The sequence below is a fragment of the Mesocricetus auratus genome, unplaced genomic scaffold (assembly GCF_017639785.1).
Source record: "Mesocricetus auratus isolate SY011 unplaced genomic scaffold, BCM_Maur_2.0 Super-Scaffold_100007, whole genome shotgun sequence".
NCBI classification, from domain to species: domain Eukaryota; kingdom Metazoa; phylum Chordata; class Mammalia; order Rodentia; family Cricetidae; genus Mesocricetus; species Mesocricetus auratus.
Genome location: NW_024429191.1, coordinates 95,378,459 through 95,400,424, shown reverse-complemented (window position 1 = coordinate 95,400,424; position 21,966 = coordinate 95,378,459). Strand labels below are relative to the sequence as shown.

At 57.7% G+C, this 21,966-nt stretch overlaps 1 protein-coding gene across 9 annotated transcripts in view; it reads left to right on the top strand.

Moving 5' to 3' along the window:
* The window catches only part of Rbfox3 (RNA binding fox-1 homolog 3), a 420,524-nt gene that overhangs the window by 380,296 nt on the left and 18,262 nt on the right, over positions 1-21,966 (top strand). For all 9 annotated transcript variants that reach the window (XM_005069842.4, XM_040750135.1, XM_040750134.1 and 6 more), the window contains one exon: positions 16,804-17,058. In XM_005069842.4, coding sequence (XP_005069899.1) covers positions 16,837-17,058 — 222 coding nt within the window. In that variant the 5' untranslated portion in view covers positions 16,804-16,836. Of the gene's footprint in view, positions 1-16,803; positions 17,059-21,966 lie in introns of those variants that run through there.

Below are 21,966 nucleotides of genomic sequence, written 5' to 3'. Positions count from 1 at the left end.
TCCCTGCTCCAAACACCTGCCTCTCATCGGCTGAATTGCTCCTTAATCTCAAACTCCCTGCTCACCCTCACTGAGCCAATGGAAAGAGAAATCAGGCCCTGGTTTCTTGTGTTGAAGTTAGTCTCCAAGTTAGTTGCCTAGGAGAGCCCACTGAAGACCCCTAGGCAGGTTCTCTGCCTCCAACCCTTCTGTGGCCCTCTTTTCTTCTCCAGGGTCAACGAAACTCCCTGTCTAGTTGTTCCCTTCACTTCAGCTCCCAGGCCCAACTTCCTGCTTTATTTGGTTTCCGCTGACTCCAGTTAGTAAGGGAATAGAGTGTCCTATTCTCCTGCCATAGTGTGGAAAGACCAAGTCTTGTCCCATTGTTCCCAGTACTGCCCCACTTTGGGACACTCAGGTGCACCACCAACAGTAACAACCTGGACTATAACCTCACTTCTGCCCACATCCATGGCTGCTGAGGACCACAATGTATCCCTTATCACCTGCCTCATTCATGGCTGCCTCATCCATGACTGATGAGAGTCATGGTGTATCTATACCTCATCAACATCACCTGCCTGCATCCATGGCTGATAAGAGCTACAATGTATCCCTCATCACCTGCCTGCATCCATGGCTGGTGAGGGCCACAGTGTATCTATCCCTCATCACCATCACCTGCCTGCATCCATGGCTGATGAGGGCCACAGTGTATCCCTTATCACCTGTAGCCCCTCTGCTGGGACCTCGGGCCCCTCTCTAGTAGGAAGCTTTGTCCACTTTGGTTCTCAGGAAATGGCCATTGCATTTGATGTCCAGAATCTCCTCATAAGCTGGCCACACAAGGTTCCTGGTTGCCTCTGTCTCTAGCTGTGCCCTGTGGCCCTCAGCCCTTGGTAGGAGTCACTGCCAGGCAGGGCCTGAGCCTTTTTGTCATCCAGCTAGGGCCTTCAGCATAATCTGATAGGGACCGTGTGTCAGCCACAGCCAAGTGCCCTTTAAGGGACAAGTGTGGCATCCAGCTCCCTGGCCCCCAAGGCGATGTCTGCTGTGCCTTTGGCAAAAAGAAAAGCAATGCTGGACAATGTAATGAGAGTGTCGCAGTGGCAGTGACATGGGACCTGAACCGTCAAACACTCCTTTACAGCGAGATGTCTCAGGACATTTACAGGAACAGCACAGTGCAACTCCACAGGAAGTTTGAGTGTGAATGTGTGTATGTGCGTGCACAGGTTGTGTGTGCGTGTGCTGCATTGCATGCATGTGTGCATACACATGCAGATGTGCTCACTCACGCAGGCACGTGTGTGCATGCCCACTGTCACCACTCTGTCACTCTCTACCAGCCCCTTGCTGAATCTGAAGTTCACCCTTTGTCTAGAAGGGCTGGGGAGAAAGACCCCCAGGATCCTCCTGTGGCCACTGCTCCCCCATGCTGGAGTTACAGGCACGTACTGCTATGTCCAGCTTGTATGTGGGTTTGGGGGATCAAACCCCAGCTCCTTGTGCTTGCTGCCATCTGGGCCATCTGCCCAGCCAGGCCATGGAAACTTTCTAGAATTTTCCAGAAACCTGAAGTTCCATAGTGCAAGCTTTTAAGGAGTGCTGGTCCAGTGGGAAAGGCCTGTGGAATGAAGTCTTCCATGCTCCCTATGGGCGGTGGAATCTTAGTCCTGTCCATGTCTTTGAGCTTGGGTTTCTCTGTCTGCAAAAGCAAAGACTACAGTGTTGCCTGAACTACTGTGTACTTTGCAACTAATGTTGATGAAAGTGTCTGCACACCATAGGAGCTCGCCGCATGCAGTGGGTGCTAGCACTGACTGTGTCTGGTCCCCAGGCAGCATCTGGAGACACAGATGGGTGGCCATCCCCTTCAGATGATGTATTTCGAGTGTTCCCTGAGGGGACACCATGTGTCTTCGCTGAGTTCACCGAGGCCCAGTCTTATCTTCTGCTGACCATGGGCTTCTCGGGGTCAGAGTAGAAGGGAATCACCATAGACACAGAGACAGGCTCCTACCTGCCCTGTGTGAGCTGCATGGCTGTGGGTGAGTCCTGCGACTCTCGCAGGCTGGGTTTCCTGTGCCACTCAGGAGGGTGGGGGGTCAGGAGTGATCTGGGATGTGCTAGGCAAGGTGACAGATAAAGGGACGTTATTGACAGAGCTGGTGGCTGCCAGGAGCCTCAGACAGGACTCCTACCAGGAGCAGTATGGACTGAGGGGTGGGGCCTGGGAAGCAAGCCAGGGCCAAGCTGAGCTCAAAGCCACCCCACCACTTGGTTGATGGGGAGGGAGGGGGACAGGACACAGGGTAGGGAGGACAACACAGCTTTAAGACCTGGTTATCTGCTCTCCATCTCTGCTTCCCCAGTGGACTGTGGGGACGCTGAGACCCGCCTTGCCTGGCTAAAGTCAGTGAGATCCGCACAGCCAAAAGCTGGCTGCCTCCCCCCTCGTGTCACTGCTACAGGGAGGTCCTCTGACTGCTTCATCTTCTCATGGTTGACTTCTGATGTTGGGTCCTGTTCCCGCCTGCTTGAGGACGACACTACCATCTCCTGTTGTTTCTAATGAGCCCATTCCCATCCTTAAGAGTTAGCACATCTGGTTCCAAGCCCCCAATGTTGCCATGTGCCCACCTGCAGGAGAACGGGGCAGGTGCTCGCCCTCCTCCCTGGCCTGACAGCTGTGACTCCTAATGCCCAACTTGCCCCCAGGAGATGCACGCTTTCAATTCAGAGCCCCTTGTGACTAGTCAAAGGGACCGACTGGATCATCCTTCCAGGTCCTGGAGCTCAGAGTGGGTGCCCAGTCACAGCAGAGTAGCACCCACTGGGGCGGAAAAGCCACCAAGCAGGGCCACTTGGGGTCCCAGTCACCGGAATGTTGGGGCTCTGCAGCGAGCGTTTTGTTCCTACTGGGATGATGCTGTCTGCTAAACGCTGGTAACCTGTGGTTCCCCGGCTTGAGGCAATGCCGAGTATCTGGGTCAGACATCACAGAGTGTGAGTACCTGAACTGCCCCGGGAATTGAGTACGGGTCTGAGTGTCGATACTGGTTGGGGTGTATAAGATACTGTATAAGACCGCTAATGTGTGCTGTGTGCATGGGAGTGGGTGTGAGCTGGCCTATGCATGTCTGTGGGGCCCTAGGAGTGAGCTCACGAAATGTGCACGTGTGTGGCTGCAGTGGGGTATGTAAGTTGGAGTAAGGTGGTGGGACTGCACATGAGTTCAAGAATGTGGCAAGAGAACACACCGCGTGTTTGTGCGTGCGGGCGCCAGAAGTGCGCACATGCCTGGGCTCAGGAGTCAGTGTACATAGAGACGTGGGGAGGTGCGCACACCCTGTGAGAGTGGCCCTACACCACAGGTGTGTGTAAGCATCCTCAGAGGCTCCTCTGCACGGACCTCGTGTGCCGCACCCAAACAGACCCTCCCCTGGGCGTGAAGCGCGAGTGTGCCTGGCATGTGACTGAGGCGGGGCATGTGGGAGGGTGTCTAGGACGCGCCCCCGCCGGTGTGGGCCGGCAAGCATGTGCGCATGACTTCTGGGGAGAGGACGTGTTTTAAAAATGGAGTTGTCAGCCCCGACTTGACAGGCTCAGCCAGCAAAGTGCAGCGTCGGCAGGAACGGCCGCCGCTCCCTCAATTACCCGGGAGGAAATGGCCCTGCTTTGTGCTGAGGAGGCAGGGTGGCTGGGATGAAGCAAGTGGAGCAGGCCCCAAAACTTCATTAATTAAAGAAACTCATTAATGAGGGACATTTAATCGGCTGCACCACACTCGCCTCTTCATGAGCCAGGCGCCTACGGGGAAGGAACCGGCGCCTTTCTCCATGCCTCTCGTGCTGGGGGCCCAGGTGCCTGCGGCTTGTCTACGAAGAAGGGAGGTGCCCGGGCCTCCTGTGACCCAGAAGTCTTGGGGGGGTGGACAGGTAAAGGGCAGGTATGCCTGGCGGGAAGGTGGGGGTGTGTGGGGGCACCGAGCTCTGTTCAGACGAGGAGGCATGCGTGTGCCTGCATGATGCAATTGTGCATGTGTGTGTGTGCGTGCACTGTGTGCGTGCATGGGTGTGTGTTCGTGCATTGTGTGCATGTGTGTGCATGCATGTGCGAAGGGTAATGTGAGGTCTACCAGGGCGGGAAGTTCCAAGAGTGTTGTCCCAATCCCCCCACTTAGGAACCTCAGGGAGTGTGCAGTGTGAACCCAAGTGTGTGTCTAACATGGAGCCTCGTGGGGCCCTCATACAGAACACAGGCATCACTGGTGACCAGAATGAGGCTCTAGGCCCCTGTCACACCAGGGACGTCTGACGGTGCAGAGCTCGGCAGTGAGGCTGAGTGGCCAACCCCGGGTCTCCGGGGAAGGACCTTGATTATCAGTGAGTGTGTGTAGGTCAGTTCTCTCTGTTATTGTGACAAATACCTGAGACAAACAGTTTCAATGGGTAAATGTTTGTTCTGGCCCGCGGCTTCTGAGGTAGTGCTGGGAGGCTGGGAGAGGAAAGCCATCATGGTGGAGAGCGGGTGTCAGGGTAGAGCTGCTCACCCCGCGGCATCGCCGACCCTGCCGCCACCATGCCTTGCCCCCGGTGTCCTAACTTCCTCTCATTAGGCCTCGCCTTCCACCAGCCAAGCCCCCAACACGTGGATGCAGAGGGGGCACTGCAGACTGTGCCCGTGTGGGGGATCATCCACTTGGCTCCAGACTGTGATGGCACAGTGTGGCGGCTGCCTCCTGGGAATCACTGGCCCAATTCACAGAGACAGCCCGGTCCGGATGAGAGCAGACATAGCTGGATCCCAGCTCCCCAGGGTCTCTGCCCCCACCTGCCTGTTCGGGGACTCTTTGAGGGTGAGGCATGGGGTGCTACCCCCAGCATCTGTCGGGTCCCCGCATTTGAACACTCCCCCCGGGAGGCGTGACAGGGTCCTGATGCTTTCCTGGTACCGTCTCATCTGCCTTTACCTGGTGAGCGTGCCCCCTGTGAGCAGAGCTTAGACAAGATGGGTCTTGAGTGCCTGGGAAGTTCAACTCATAAAATAGCGCCTGTGTCCCCGGCACACATGGTCCCACCCTGACCTAGTGGGGATTGTGTCTTCTCAGCCTCTTCCTGTCTTGACCAGACCCTGTCCTCTGCTCTCTCATGTGCCAGCCGCTGTCCATGCCAGCCCAAGTTGTCATGACTAGTTTCCACAGTTCAGGTTCCAGTCAGCTTTCGGCCTGGGATGGGGGTGACCCCTGTGACACCCCTACAGTGCCTAGACTGCTCTCAGCTGCAGAAGCCTACAGGGAGCCAGCGGAGGGTGGCAGTGCCAACTGTCCGTATGCTGCAGAGACTTCCAGGCCCACACTGAGGAGAGCAAGATAAGCTAAGACTCAATCTTGGCTGTGGGGCAGCAAAAACCCACAGCAGGCAGATCCCAGGGAGCAGGCTGCTTATCGTAAACCCATCTGAGTTCGCAGTGGGGCAGATGCAGCCTAAACTAAGTTGGCAGCCATCCAGAGCAGGGGCAAAAGGGTCCAAACTGCAGAGGGACTGGGTTTGATACCAGGAACAGAAGTCTGTCCCTGTACTGAAGCTACCAGCTCTGAGCAGGCTGTGACAGCGTCCTGCCTTGAGGCGGGCGGGCCTCCAGCCTCCATGCCTCCAGCCCTCCATGCCTCCAGCCCCAGCATCTCTAGCCATATCTCCCTGGCTTCTGCCATGGTCATGGGAGGAGAGCAGGAGCATGGTGTCTGAGAGAGGAAGGGCAGAGAGGCAAGGGTCTGCGGATAATTTCCCAACAGCTAAGGAACCGGGACAGGGAGCAGCCCTACAGAGCACCAGGATGGAGTTGGGAAGGGGCTGTGACCCTGGCATTCCCCACTCCAGGTCCTTGCTGCCTTGGCGAATACCAAGAGAAAGCCTTTTGCCCAGACACCTCCTGGAAGCTCCACCCTGTTGGCAGGAGGAGTTCAAGCCCACTGGCTCCCCTAACTCTGAAAGTGAGCCCTGGGCTTTGGGAGCCGGCTCGATGTAGGGCGTCCCCACTTGTGACAGGCGGCTATGGCTGGGCAGCACCTAGGATGGCACTGGCTTCTCACCTACAGGCCCCACCACCACGCTTACCCTGCTCCGTCCCAAGCTCGGCATTGTGTGACAACATGCTGGCATGAGCTCAGCAGCAGGCAGAGCAGGTGCGTGTGGAACGGACTGGAGGAGGGATCTGTTCTGCTCCAGGGATCCGAGTGCTGGGCAAGGCCACTCACCGTGACTCATTTTCCCATCCAGACCCTCATTGTCCACAGGATTCGTCAGAGTCAGCTTCCTGTCGGGCACCCACAGCCTTGCCTGATAGTGGGGGTGCCTGGGACTGCCCGATGGACTCCAAAGCAGGCCCTGCCTTTCTCTGAGCCTTGGTGGAGGCTGCCCTCTCTGCTCTGCTCTGGAAATGGCCAGAGCATCCATCCACCGCCACAAGCGTCTGTTCAGAGATGCTCCCTCAGGCCGAGGCCGGGGCCTCTTCTCCACTTCAGCACCTCATGAAAGTCCCTCCCTGCCACACAGCTGTCACCTCAGCCCCAGGGTGGCCACAGCCGGCCCAGGGACCCCGAGCCCTGGCCCCCTACCTCCAGCACGTGAGGCTTGTGAGCGCAGGAGCGGGTGTGTGGTCACAGCTCTGTCCGAGTGGGTAGGTCAGGCTCAGCACATCTGATTCTGGGGTTTCTTGTCAAAGGGGGGTGGGTGGGTGCCACTGACCTTCAGGTTAGGTTTTTGGAGAGCAGAATCTGGACTTGTCACGTAAGGGAAAACTCCCTCTGTCCCGACCATGTACCAGTCGAGTGGCTAAAAGGCCTAGACACGTCCTAGTGCGTAAGCACCCTCTCCCAGCCCCAGAGATGCTGCCCCAACCCCCAATTCCTGCACATCCAGGGGAGTTATCAAGTAGACCCTAACTTCTCAAACCAAACCCAGTGGGTGGGTGTTTGGCTGTGGGATGCGTTACATAACCTCGTTGCTAGGAAATTTCCCTCCCTAATTACAATTTTTCAAGTGTTGTCTCGGTGTCCTCCCAGGGCTCACTGGAACTAGAAGGGGGTTGCTGGGAGCCTGGGGGCATTGCGGGAGGGACCAGGGGCTTCTGTACAGACTGTAGGCTGATTCCTAGGGCCCTGCTCGCCCAACTTCCTACCAGTACCCCCCCCACTGCCTCCATCCCACTGGCCGACATCATGTCCTGGACACCGCGCTTAATATCCTGTTCCATTTGCTAAATGAAGACCACGGGTAATTAATAATGCTAATATTCCCTAATGGATGTGCAGAGAACAACTGTAAGCTGCCTCTGTGCTTGGAAGAGGGCTCACCCTGGGGTGTAGAGCAGGCTGGCAGGGGACCTTGGGAGAGCACAACCCAGGGACTGGGTGGTTCTCTGTGCCCTCTGACCGACCCTGCCCACCTTGTCCTCTAATTTGCCTCTCCATGGAGGGAGCTTTGGCTCTTGTCACTCCCAAACCGAGTTATGCATGGCGCTCCCTGGTCGGCCTGCCAGAGTTCTCATTTGTTTGCACCTTCCTGGCAAGCCTGGGGCAGGGAGGAAAGCAAGCCAAGTGGAGATGGCCGTGGGGAGGGAGAGCTCGGAGGGCTTCCCAGAGGAGGTGCTGGATGGCCTCCAGAGTGTTGGGGAGCATTAGAAGAGGCCTGGGGGCCTCAGCAGAGAGTCTCTGCGCAGGCTGTCTGGGACGCGACACTGGAAGGCTCTTCACTGTGACAGGGTGGACACCACACTGGCTGGCGCCGGCTGGCTCTCTTCCTTGTAAGCCACATGGTGGGCTTCAGCAAACCATTCGCGGCTGAGTGAGCTCAAGTGCCGTTGGGAGCTGTCCACGATGCAGACAGGGAACTGCAGGGGCCAGGCTGGAGCCTCCTTGGGGATGCCTCCCTTCTGGTTTTACATCTTTCCACCGCCAACGTGTCTGAATATTCCTATGGCTCCCCTCGCCAGCCCCAGGCCTTGGAAGTCCACGGGTGCCTCGGAACCTTGACCCTTGTCCACTCTGGACATGGGCAGGGACTCAGTTTCCCCTGGCTTCTGTCACGCCCTAACCCATGTGTAGGCCATCCAGCCTCCTGGAAGGGAAAAGAGCCCTGTAGGGTGCGGCACAACCTTTGGGGTCCCAGGCACTAGCCTTGGCCGTTTTACTTTGCGGCCATGTGACTCAGACCAAGTGTGGAATGTGCCCTCCCTTCTCCCTCCCCCCCATCACTGAGCCTCTTTGTGACCTGGGCAAAGTCCCCTCTTGAGCAGTGTTGGGGAAGTTAGTGGGACCAGGGCTCAGAGCCTCTGTGGGGCCAGCACTGCGGTACACATAGTGGAGAGGGCCCGTGCCTGGGAAAGGGGTCTGTTCTCCAGGACCTCTCTTGCCTCTTGGAGTCAGAAGTGCTCGCTGACCAACACCGTGACCTTCCCTGTACACCCCACACACACCTCCTTCCTCCTTCTCCTTTGCCACCCCCCTTGAGAGTCCTTTCAACTACGAGAGGGAAAGCCAATGGGTCGAGATTACATCCGGTACCTCCTGGAGATCTGAGTGGGCAGCCACCTGTTCCCAGTGCTCTCTTGGGGGACAGGAAGAGAGGCCCCAGCCCTAACCCCCCCACTCCAGCCACAGACACCATTGCTGGCTGACCAGGGCCTTGCCTGTCCCCAGGGAGAAGCTGTCCAGTGTCTAGCACCCATTCCTTGCAGCAGTAGGGCGAGCATGCAGAGAGAGCTGACTGGAGTGCTGCTGAGAGACTGGCAGGAAAGGGTTAAGGGTGTCTGCTTACCGGGGTAGGCACTGGCCCAGTTTGCCAGGTTCCCTCACTGACACTAAGCATTGCACTAGTCCACCCACCGTCCGCCCCACTGAGATCCCACCCAGGCTCAACAGTCAACCCAGCCCTGGAGGAGAGGCTGAGTTCATCCACACTGGCTCGGTTGGCAGTCAGGGCTGAAGCCTGTCTTCCAGTGCCCTAGCCACGCCCGGAGCCATCAGATGGCTCTGAGTCCTGGCTCATTTTTTTCCACAGGCAAGACAGTGAGGCTGAGGGAGAGGGGATTGGTGGCACCTCGCTCGTTCCACGCCATTGGTATGCCATGAGCTCGGAGGGAATTGCCGCCTAATCGTGCAAAAATCCTTCCCTTGGCCTAGGGCTTTGTCAGCCGAGATCTATGCCAGCCCCGAGCAGAAAGGGGCTGGGCTGTGAGGTTGTCGGGATCGGGGCGGGATCCTTCTGGGGCTAGCCTCCATCCCGGGCATCCGTCAGTAGCTGGACAAAGGGCTCCGACAAGGCCAGCAGTTCCTACTGTGTCTTGTTCCTGGGACTGACCCACCCCCACCCCCCGCCATTGGCACCTGATGAGGCACACTGGGGCCTCTCTGAAAATGGCCTTAAGTCACAGACTAAACTCCATGGATTAGGAAGAGAAACGGTTAGGCTGAAATACAGTTAGAAGAGAGAAAGCAGTCTGTGGGACACTGAGGTGCAACTGGGAGACGCCAGGCTGGTCAGGGGGTCACTCTGGGTTTACAGCCCAGAGACAGTGAAGACCAGTAGGTGCTGGGGTGACTGTGGATGCTGAGAGGCCCTGAGATCTCTGCTGAAGTCGAGTCTTGGGTCACACTCGCCCCCCTCCATCCCCCGGATCCCCGGTGCTTGTGGTCATACGCATGAATGGAGGTGCAGACGGGAACAATGGAAACAGAGCATTTCCCCGAGTGGAGACCTCCTGAGTCCTGCACCCAAGAGTGCAGTGCCCGTGGAGCATGCAGGGTGTGTGCATCCCACAAGACGGGCAATGCATACAGGACACATGAAGCCCATGACACATGCAGTGTACGCAGAGTCCATGACACGTAGAGCACACGTTTATCCCAGAGAAAATGAGGTACACATGAAATCCGGTGCATACTGAGCCTACGGAGCACACAGCCCATGGGACTCGCAGCCACGTGGAGCCCACACAGCACGCGTGCACCTAGGCCCGCGGAGCACGCGTGGGGTCACACAGAAAGTCCGGGTGTTAAAGGAAGCCACCGCCACCTCCACGCTCCACCCCCAGAAGAGAGGTTATTGGTTAGCCCCAGCGGGGTGCTACAGCTCCAGTTACTTCGTGTTTGTTGGGCATATGCCCAGGTGACCGCTGCCTGAGGACAAGCCTCAGCTTACAGCCATCCTCCAGGCACCGAGGCCCCGGCACCAACCATGGAACATATTTGCCAAGCAGCGTTACATCATCACTCGCTGTCTGGCTGCAACACCCACGAGGAAGTGTAGTAAGATGAGCTCAGCCCCTTTTCTGCTCAGAGACCCTGGATCTGGGGACGCAAGTCCCCCGGCAGCAGGCTTACTTGCCCGTCCGCATGCGTATGCAGACCCATCTTGCTGAGCCTGCCTGGAAGCCCCGTGGTCACAATAGGATGCCTTCTCCAGAGCCATGGCAACCCAGCAGCGTGGCATCAGAAACACAGGCAGATCTATGATGCGGGCTCGCCGGGGATGATGCCCAGTGGCTGCCAGGTGTCTTCTTTGGACAGCAACATATCCATTCCTCTTAGATAACCTTTTCTTTGTCCCTAAAACAGTAATGTCACCCCTAAGGCTCTCTGAAATTATACTGTCCTGTAGTGTGCACATTTTAAGAAGAGAAAACAGTAATGTCACTCCTAAGGCTCTCTGGCTCCTGCCTTACCACCTCCTTCTGCTCCCTCGCCTCTCTAGGCATCTGTTTTCTTCTTGCTCCTTATCACATTGCCTCCAGCAGCCCCCAAAGGCCTACATCTGCTCTTAACCAAGACCGCTGTGCACACACAGACTGCACCCGTGAGTGTCCCCTTCTACAGGTGGGCGTCAAGAAGAGGCTCAGCCCGGAGTAACAGGCAGTGCCCCAGCGTAGGCACTATCACCACATCCTGGTTATGCCAGATGTGAATTCAGAGATCTGGGCTAGACGCCTGTCTGTCTGGTTCCTTTTGCCTGCAATTCTCCACCTGGGAGTTAGGGGGCGATGTTCAACTCCTGGGTCTGTGCTAGATTCTTCTGCCTACAGGGACCCAGATGTTTGGCCGAAGTTCCTAGGGAAAAGGTTTCAGCTGTATGAGTGGTGTCACAAAAGGAAGCTCCTTGCTGGTAGTGACAGGCTGGACTAGATCTCTTCTTGTCACCTTCTGTCCCCGATGGTTTGGGAACTGAAGGAGTGTTTCATTTGCTCAATGATAGCCAGAGATGCCTGGTGGAGCCTGGCCCCACACGAATGCCCCTTTGAGTGGGGCTGGGGAGATCCAAAAGTTGGGGGTCACTGGTATTAGTTAATTTTCCTGTTACTGTGACAAAAACGCCTGACCAAAAATCAACCTTAGGATGGAAAGGTTCATTTGGGGGCACAGTCTGAGGGCAAAGTTCATCAGGGGCGAGGGGGGGCATGGCGGCCACAAGAGCATGAGACACGTGGCATCCACCATCAGGACGTGGAGTAGGATGGGTGTTGGCACCCCGCCCGCCTTCTCCTTTTTACTCGGTTCAGGACACCAGCCTAAGGATGGTGTCGCCCACATTCAGCGAGGGTCTCCCTCAGTTAAAATATCCCTGGAGACACCTCACAGGCACGCCCAGGGGTGTGTCTCCTAGGTCATTCCAAAACAGTCAAGCTGATGGCGACAGCTAACCATTGTAGGACCAGAATGAGTCCCGGGAACTGGGGATTAGAACCCAGGCCGCCCACTGGCTGGAGGTTAGTCCCGAGGGCAGCCAGCCTGCCTCATAGACCCTGAATGGCTCAACGGTTTGGTTAGGTCAGGGACGTTCAGAGCGGGCACCTCCAGTCCTGCCCCTGACTCCTGCCACGGTGCAGTGTCAGCACCTGCCCTGCGTGGGGCTGCTCTGCCCCAGCCCCTTGTGGGAGTTGACATCTCACCATCCCATGCTGGTCCCTCCTGTGGAGCCCAGGACCCAGCCCCGATCCCCTTCCCGTAAGCCCTCCACACATCTGCACGACCCCATTCCCACAGCCAGTGAGGCAGGCGTGGGGAGAACTGGGAATGGGAGCTCTCTTGCTCCCTGACCACGTAGCCTCTGGCCCCAGGGTCCATTCCTTCAAGCCACCTCGGGGAGTAAATGAGTAGTGGGTGGCCATGAGGGTCCCTGCTTATGCAGGCCACAGACATGCAGTGGGGGTTTATCCCAGGGGGCATAGATAGCACAGGACCGTGACCCTCGTTTTGGTGATGGGACGGTGGCTCCCCGGTGCTGCCTTCCTTACTATTGCCTAGAGCAGGCTTTGCCCAGGAGTGGGGAGAAATGGCCTAGTGCCCACTGCCGGCCCCCCCCCAGCCACCAGCAGCACGGCCAGTGGACCTTGGGCAGGAGGTACCCTCTCTCCAGGGGTGAGGAGTCTGAGAGCAATTATCTTAATTGTCCTGGAGGGCCTGAGAGCAGAGGGACCCAGCAAGACTGCAAGGGCAAGTGGCCAGCTGTCCGGGGAGCGGCTCCAGCTGCTGTCAGACCTCCAACTTTCTGTCCGCTCCATCAGCACACACCCCGAGCACCTCCTCTCGCCTGGCACCCTTACGAGCAGGCTGCAGGGCACAGGCTGGGAAGCTGGGCCAGCAATGCAAACAGAGAGCTCAGGCCTCCTTAGCCACAAACCATGCAGGTGCAGGGATCTTACGGGAGAACAAGTCGCTGTCCTATTCCCACAGCTAGGGACCAAGAAAAACGTTAAGGCCACATCCAGGCCCATCCAGCTCTGGAGGTGATGGGCCGGTGCTTAGGGTCCAGATTCAAAGACACAGCCAACCAGACGCAAGCACCCAGGCCAAGCTGCTGGGATTGGCCGTTAGCTACACCGTCTTCCCATCCTAGAGCAAAGGGAATCCTCTCCTTCCATTGTGTCACTGGGACCCAAGAGGTGCCGGCAGCCCACCCACTCCTGGTGAGTCTTAGGAGCCAAGTAGAAGACCACCAGGGACAGCAGAGGAAGAAACAATGCAGGAGGGAAATACAGGGAGGGGCGTCCGTGAGAGGAAGCCAGGGGAGAAAGGGTCCCACCCAGACTGACTGCCCCACCACCCTAGGCACCCGAAAGCCAGAGGACAAGGTGTCCCAGCTGTACCTGCCTCTAGAGCTCAAGGCAGGAAAGATTGGGCAGGGTCTGGTAAGTCAGACACAAGGAGCAGCAACTTGTAGCCCAACCCTCCGCCTTCCTCCCACACGCCAGCCAGCTCCAGACTGTGCACCTGTTCCCGAGACCATGTCACATCCTACGGGAGATAGAACAGTGACCCCACATGACAATCATCTGAGTGCAGGCTCCCAGACCAAGGGGAATGTGGGTCAGGGAACGGTGAGTGCTGAGCTGGGGACCCCAGTTTACAAAGGACTCCCTGAGAATGCAGTCCTGAGAACATGAGAGCACCCCAGGGGTCTACGGGAAGAACGCCCCCACAGAAGGATGAGCCAGAGCCAGCGACCCGAGCCATGAGCTAGATGGACATGGAGCAGCAGGGACGTTTGTGTCTGAGCAAAACAAGACAGAGGAAAGACACAGGAGGCAAAGTATTAGGGGGTGCTATGTGGACTTGGGGTTTCACTCCATAGGGAACAGACCATAGGGGCCGGAATAGGAGCAGAAAGTCTGGAGAGATGAGGCTGAGTGGAAACCCTGACCTGGCCTAAGTGGTTGGATTCCGGGTTCATGATGGCAGAGTTGGAGTTGCCGGGGGGGGGGGACTGTGGAGTGTAGACCAGTAGAAGCTGTCACTGTGACCTGAGCCCTGGGGTTCAGGCTGAATGCTGAATTCTCACATGAAGAGAGAGGGATGTGAGGGAGAGGGATGTGTGTCCCAGGGGGAAAGCCTTTCAGAGCAGCAGATCCAGTGGGGCGTTACGAGGGAACCAAATTGTAGAGCCACGTGAGGCGACTGGGGTTCTGGTAAGAACGTGGGCATATGCACGTGGCCTCATTAATCCACACACGTGGCGGATGGTTGCTTCCACACTTCACAGCTGAGCAGATGGAGGGAGAGACGACAGGCCACTGAGGAGGACCCTTGAGGAGAAGGCAGTGACCGAGTTCAGATCCTGGGAGACGCAGTGATGACTGCTTGAGCCCCTAAGCCACCAGGTGGCTCTGGTCACCTCTGAGCATAAGGTCTCTCATCTGCAGATGGTCACTGTGGTGCCCTGGACCAGGGGATGCAGAATGAATGAGTGTGACTGGATCATACCTCCCTGTGCTGAGGACGGCTGTGGCCCAAGTGGCCCTCAGACCCAGCTACAAACTCATCACTCAAGGGCTTTAAAAAGATATCTGAAGCCAGGCAGAGGTGGCGCACGCCTTTAATCCCAGCACTAGGGAGGCAGAGGCAGGTAGATCTCTGTGAGTTCCAGGCCAGCCTGGTCTACAAGAGCTAGTTCCAGGACAGCCTCCAAAGCCACAGAGAAACCCTGACTCAAAAAAACAAAACAAAACAAAAAAAAAGAAAGATGTCCAAGTCAGTGCCCCACCCCAGGCAGCTGAAGTGACAGCCAAAGCCACCCAGGAGGAGTGGGGAGAGGAGCTGTGAAGCCGTATCAGTTAGTGAAGGTTCTCATCAAATATTTACGGGGGAATTGATCTCCCTGGCGTCTGCCAGGCCGCTGACGGGCTCCTCCCTTCCTCCCCCATCACCTTCTACACCCTTAGGCCTCCTGTTCTATCCTGCCATTCACCCTTGGTCATCCCAGTTGCTAGATGCTCTCCACCCCTGCGTGGAGTTCCCATCTCTCCTGAGCCCTCCGACACCCCCATCCACGAGCCGCTTGCCCATTTTGAATGCCAGCGTGTCTGGTAACAATGTAACGTCACTTCCAGACCTAGATACCATGTAGCAATGGGTTGGGAATCTCCAGCTAGGGGATTTGCTGTGTCCAGGTGTGAGAACCAGAGGGGGTGGGGAGAAGAGGAGAGGGGGTGATTCGAGGCGTAACCCTTTCATCAGAGCTTACACAGGTGTCCCAGTTTTGAGCTTTTGCATAGACAGGGAAAGGGACCAAGCAGCTTTTGTGAGGTGGAGACAGGGTAGGGGGAAAGGACAGAGAAGGAAAGGGGGGAAGACAGAGGACTTGGGTGCCGGAGACTGTCCGCTTGGTGAATCTGTTCCAGCGGGGCTGGAAGAGAGCAGGACAAGGCTAACACTCATGGCTGGTGATCAGACAGACCAGGTTGGTGCCAGGCCAGCCGGTCCACTCTTGTCCTTTGCTGTGTCCACGTGGTGGCCAGGCCCCTTGAACATCATGACAGTGGGTCCATCCCAGCATCTGGACAGCTGTGGCCTTCGCCAAGCCTGGTGAAGCAGGCCTGGGAGAGCAAACTGGAACCTAGCGCTGTATGTGGACAAGAAGGAGGTAGCAGACTGTGTGCTCTGGTGGGAGGGGCTCCCTCGTCAATGAGAATGGGACATTAAGGCGAGCATGGGGGACAGAGGCGGGTACTGGAGAGGGACCTACAGGCTGACACTTTGCTGGCTGACACCCCAAGGCTGAGGTGGACACAGCCAGGCTGAGCGGTGAAACGTGCAAAGGGGGTTATGCGAGCCCACCCCCACCTCCCTGCCACCCCGTACCCGCGCTTAGTAGGTTCTCACCAAACGAAGCGTCTCGTACTGTGGGCCACAGGGGAGTCCATGTTGGATGGGCATGGGTGGGAGGAGGCTGCCCCTGTCCGTCCCACTTCCTCATCTTAAGAGAGCCACTCAGCAAGGACATGAATTCTCGCTGATGTCCCCCTGGGCGGGGGGTGGGGTGGGGTCTGCTCCAGTGGGAGACACTACCTGTCCTCTCGGGTGATGGGCCTCTCTGGCCACACAAACCAAAGAGCGAAGGCATTACCTGCCCAGACGGGACGATGCAGGGACTATGTCCCGCAGCAGAGAATAATCCAGTCTCCTCCCTCTTCAGCCTCGCCTGCACCTGGCTCTGCAGGACAGAAGCCTCGGCTTGGAGGAAGGGTTCCTCTCTGAGCTGCTTGTCTGCCCGTGATGAGTTTTCCTCACAAGTGCCCAAGAGGCGTGGGGTGGGGCCCAGACCCGCATCCTCAGCTACCAGGCTCCCTGGTGATGCTGGCACTGAGGGCCCAGCCACCAGTTTTGACAGTCGCTGCCGAGGCTCTGGTGGGGGTTGGGGGCCAGCATCAAGGGGTGCTCATCGCTTCTCTGGGCTGCAGGCTGTCAAGTGGGCAGGAAAGGATCTTAGTGAGATCTCAGAGACCTGACCATAGCGATCATCTTGTCATGATGCATTCTGCTCCTGTTCAGTCAAGGTGAACCATGAAACCACCCGCCCCTTTTATAGGAAACCAAGGCTTGGAGCCCCACACGGGGGGGGGGGCTTGGCGGCAAGGGAACAGGGTGCTCCTTGAATACATGGATGCCTGTAACCAGGGAATGCGCGTTTCCAGTGGTCACTATTATCAGGGTGGAGGGAGTGAAATTAAATCCATGTCGATTCCTGCAGCGACACGCGAGTCTGCAAATGGTCGTGATAGCTGATTGGTTTTTAAAATCTAGGTGGGAAGACAGAACTCTGAAGTTGCGTGGTCGTGTCTGGCGAGGGTAAAGTGGTCACGGCCAGGAGTGCCTCGTGCCGGTACCTCTAGCCTGGCGCCTCCTGCGGCTCTGCTAGGGAAGCCCCATCCCAAGGACCCAGGGGATGCTATGGAAGTAGTGTATGGAAACCACAGAGCCTGACAGAAAGGCAGCATCCCTAGCAGGACTCAAAAGGCTCTAACCAGGGCTTTGCTCTCCTCCACTAACAGGGCAACCAGGACGCCACGGCTCCACCTGAAGCAATGGCCCAGCCCTACCCCCCTGCCCAGTACCCCCCTCCACCTCAGAATGGAATCCCAGCCGAGTATGCCCAGCCTCCGCCACACCCTACACAGGACTACTCCGGCCAGACCCCAGTCCCCCCAGAGCACGGCATGACCCTCTACACACCAGCACAGACGCACCCTGAGCAGCCAGCCACCGAGGCCAGCACGCAGCCCATCGCCGGGACCCAGACAGTGCCGGTAAGAGACCCCTTCCTACTTCCTACACGGGCCAGCCAAGGACCGTTGGCACAGAGTGTCCCCGGTACATGCTGGTTGGGTAGAACTTTCTAGAAAGGGCCTCTAGAAACGTCAGGAAGGCCAGACTTCGTCACTGGGCATCTTCCCCAGAGATCCTCACCCCAGTGACCCTGCTTCCAGCCCCAGACTTCAGGTACTCCAGATCTGACACCAAGGGACCACAGAGTGGGTGGGGTGAGACCTCACTCACCCCAAGCTGTCTCAGGCTACAGGCCGACCCTCACCTCCTCTGGGAGGCGGGAAGTGTGGTGGTGGTGGTGGCTGCGATGTCCTGTTAAGGGGAAGGGACAGAGGCTCCGGCTGCCCAGGGTCTCAGAAGAAAGCCAGGGTGGGCGGTGAACGGTGGGCGGTTGTGGAGCTGTCTCGGGTTGCAGGCCCCCCTATCATTTCTAATCACTTGTAATCTACCTGCTTGGCTGCCCTCCAATCAGATAGCTTCAATTACGCGGTTGTAATGCAGCTCGGAGGCGAAAGTGCTGAGCACTGCACTTCTCAAATTTCCTCATGGAGAAAGGAGTGGGAAAACAGAGCCGCCTGGGTGGGCTGTGACCCACAGCCCTCTCCCAGGCTCTGTCCTGAAGCCCCCTTCCCAGGCCCTGGCTGCTGCTACCGCTGCTCAGGCCTCTCTGGCTCTTCCCGCCATGTTCCCTGAGGGCCTTCCCCTCCTTGCTCAGGGGCTTTGGGCTCATCCACCCATCCCTGCTGGCTCCATCCCAGCAGCCGGCTGCCGGCTGGCAGGGCCCAGGCAGGAGGCCAGCTCGCTCTGCTCTCCCCAGGCAGAATGGCACCACCCTGGCGTCTCCCCAGGGGGCCTCCAGCTGTGTTCCGTTAGTCTTAGCCCCACATCCAGCCGGCTCCACAGACAATGTTACGGGCCCAAATACTGCCCTCTGTGCATGGGCAGGGGCCTCCTCCACCATCCCCCTCCCTGACTCCTAGGGAGAGAGTCTGCCCACTGTACCTGGGCTGCACCTGCCCTTACTCCATGCCCAGCCAATGCTCTTCCTTCCTGCGCCAGCACGACCTGCCCGAGTCTGCTCTGCAGCCAGCAGAAGACCCCACTCCAGAGCAGGGCATCTGACCCACCCCCACCCACCCCCACCCCCCCAGCCACCAGGATTCTTCCAGCTGTGAGACACAGACTGGAAAAGCCAAACCCTCGGAGGTTTGGAGGTCTGTCTGGCTCCAAGTCATCAAGTCCACACATAGCCTCTGCATGCTCAGAGTAGACAGGTGACCCCAGAGTTAAAGAGGTTCGCCATAGATAAGTCACAGCCACGCGGTCCAATAGACTTTAGCAGACAGCCCCCCTCTGCTTATGAACAAATGTCAGTGAGTGGCGGCAGGAGAGTCTCTCGTAAGACATGGGGCCTCACCTGGCCGTAAGCAGGTCAGGGTCATAGATGGCATAAGTAGGGGACAGATAGCCTTGTAATTCAACAGCAGAAACCAGCACTGAGGCCTCTGGACACCTTGCGGCTACCAGACAGATACAGCTACCGGGATCTGAGTCAACCTCTCTGCCCTGCACAACACAGGCTGAGTGCCAGGCTCCGAGGCAGTTCTGCGGTGCAGAGAGGGTGTGACCAGCCCTGTCCTTCGGGCTCCCACTAGTCAAAGGCAGAGATGTCAGGGAGCTGAGGGCTGGGGCAAGGGTTGGCTGCCTTGGAGCACCTGGAGCAAGCTGAGTTTCGAGGTTTGGTACCCCAATGCTTCCCGTGGGAGATGCCTGTACCAGAGAATGTCAGAACCCTGAGGAACAGTCGCCCTGAGCCATCCTGCTCTCTGGCTAGAGTGTTCATGTTCTATAAGGGTTGTCAGGGTCACAGTATCAGATCTAATATGTCTATTTCACCATGAGGGTGAATCTGCCACTACTCTGACCTGGGAAGCTAGAAGCTATTGGACTAGCAAGAGGATGTTGAGGACACTTAGGGACACCCCTCTCCAAAAAAGCTGCAGGTACCTGGGGGCCTTGATCTCTGACCCTGGGGCACTTATGCAAGCAGAGATACCCACATTGGGGGAGCTCAGTGGAGGACGGGCCAGCTCTGTTCTGAGAATCCAGGAGCTGTCGGCCCCTCCCTCAGAGGAGCTGCCTATCCAGAGAGGCAAAGCCAGCATGTGCTGGCCAGGTCCGATGTCACCAGTCCATCACGTGGACATTCAGAGGACTCTATCCACTCACCCTGGCCTTCTCCAGGTCTTTCCCTGAGCCGCCTGAGACTGGTATCCAGGGCTACCGGGACGGCAGATAAGTTGCATTCAGAGATCCAGCCTAGACCTAGCTTCTCCCACCTGGCCCAGGACCTCCCTTAGCTTCCAGGATGTGGCCACCAAGGCACCGAGTGCCCTGGTACCTCCCCCCCCTGCACCCCGCCCCATTCCCAGGATGTGTATGCACCATCGCCCTGCTTACCTCATGGACACGCACACCATGGGGCCCTCTCCCCAGAGAGATTCCCTTCAGCTGTGAGCAGCCTGGCCCACATTCACAGCTCACCAAGTCAGCTCTAAAAGGCCCACCCTGCCTCCAAGCCAAGGGTGGCACAGGAGGGAGCAGGTGCCCAGCAGCTGGTATACCTGCCTTGCTTCCTTTCGTACCCTGGTCCCTCAGAGACATATATCCCAGGCCTGGGCTCAGAAAAGCTGTCTTTGTCTTGGGACAGGGGCCTCTATGTGGCCTGAACCTACCGTTTCCAGCAGGCTTCCCCACTTTGGAGCATTCCCAGCTCAGAATCGGGGACCCCTGTCCCTACCGGCTCAGGACTCTCCCTGACAACCCACTGCCCAGACAAGATGCCCAAAGACCCTGAGTAACAGAGGGATGGTGGACCCCGAGGGATCCCAGCCCATCAATCATCTGTTCCTCTCAACAGCCTTGGCCACCAGGGACCTCAGAAATCCTTAGGCCCATTTCAACAGTTTTGTCCTTAACCCCAGTGACTTTCACCCCTGTTCATTCCTGAGACAGCTGCTCACTGACACACAGGAGACCTTTACTCTGGGTCCCATCATCTGGAAGTCCCTTGTGAAAGGGCCGTCCCCACCTGTGATCCCAGCAGGAAGGCTACAGAGCCCCGTGCCTGGATTCAGAGTCCCACGTCTCCTACCATCCAGGGCCACCTGCCAAAGGCAGCACAAAGTGTTGCGTGCGTGTCATCATCAGTGGGGCTACAGTGAGCTCTGCGGCACGCACAGGGTCCAGCTCACGCATAGAGGAAACCCCAACTCACACACTCATTTATTTATTCACTCGGGGGGTTCACGTGAGTGCCAGGAATGGAAGCCCAGAGGGCTCACGCCCGGTCCTTATGCTCCACAGACGCTCTTGGGAAGACTGGTGTACACCTGGGAAATGCCAGGGCGGGGCGGGCAGAAGGTGTTGCTGGGTACGGGGGCCATGATGGGGCTCCCTCCGCCGGGAGGTGAAGCCTTGGGTCCCTGGCTCCTCGCCTGCCCAGCGACAGAGCAAAGTGGGCAAACGGGATGAGAAGGAGAGAAAGAGAACCAGGCCGCCGGCGGGACGGCTCCCTAGCCTAGTGAGGGACAAGTCAATGTGGCTGGTCTGCAGCTGCGGAGGCTGCGGAGGCTTGGCCAGCCAGCAGAGGCGTGATGTGGCATTCAGCATCCAAGCCGCAGCACAGACTCTGGGGTTCTGAAGAGAGACACTCAAAGAAGGAAGACACCTCAGGGCCACATGCAGGCAGCCCCTCCTCCCAAGCCCACTGGCCATCCTCTCCCCCCTCCCCCGGTGGCTGGATCGTCCCTCGGATACCCCAGGGGGCGGGAGAAATAGAGCGAGGCTGCGGAGTGGAAATCCCAGCTTGGTTTATGCCACACCAGCCAAGCTTGGCTCCGGACCACCAATGGGGTCGCCGGGCCCTTCGGCTAAGCCCTCCCGGGACCCCTCCGCTCACCCTTCCCAGGTGACCTCTCAGTCCCCCATGTAGAGCTTGACAGGCAGATCCAACCCAGGGGAGTCGGCCTTCTCGGCCTTGCCTTAGCCCCAGGGGCTGGCACCAGCCTTGAATGGGCAGAGGTGGGACAGCAGAAGGGTCTGTGACCATGACACAGCACGGAAAGCCACTGAGGCAAAGCAACCAGTGTACCCTGGGAGAGGTCGGGGCACTGGGGTGGCTGATTCTTCTCTGCGAGCAAAGACTGGGAGGGGAGGGGAGGGGGAAGGGGGAGGGCAGGCAGACCCACTTCTCAGAAGGAAGGGTCAGCCAGGCCACCTACACCACTGTGATGAACGGGAGGCAGGCCTTGTCCCTGCTCAGGACCAGCGGTACGCACTCACACTAAGGGGTTTCTCAATGCACCTTACAGTTTTACAGGCGCTGAGCTCGTTTGCTTGCCTTTGTACACTGCTGAGTAGGATGGGGGAAGCAAAGAAACCCCGACACCCCAACTTCAGTAGTGCAGTGTTGTGGTCCCCCCCCACACACACACACACACACTCTGGCCAGCTCTTACTTTGACACGGATTCCTGAGCTATAGTGGCCACCTGGTAGTGCTCGTTGCTGCCCTCTGCTGGTCAGAAGCCAGCACCTCAGGCCGCTAACAAGGCTGGATTTCTCCAACCCAAAATGAAGATGACTTAATTAGTAGGGACACCTGCATCTGCATGCTGTGTGGCTTCCACGGGGAAAGGGGGAACCGCGGAACCGCACCTGCTACGAACAGAGTATGGATCTCATATTACCAAAAAAATCGCAGGCTGCTTGGGCAGGTTTGCCTTTGTCCGGGGGGACAGTTGTCCCTTCGGAGTCTATCCAATATTCGCTTTCTACAACACGGAGAGTAAGGAGGACAGCATTGGAACTGGAGAGTGGCTTCCTCCA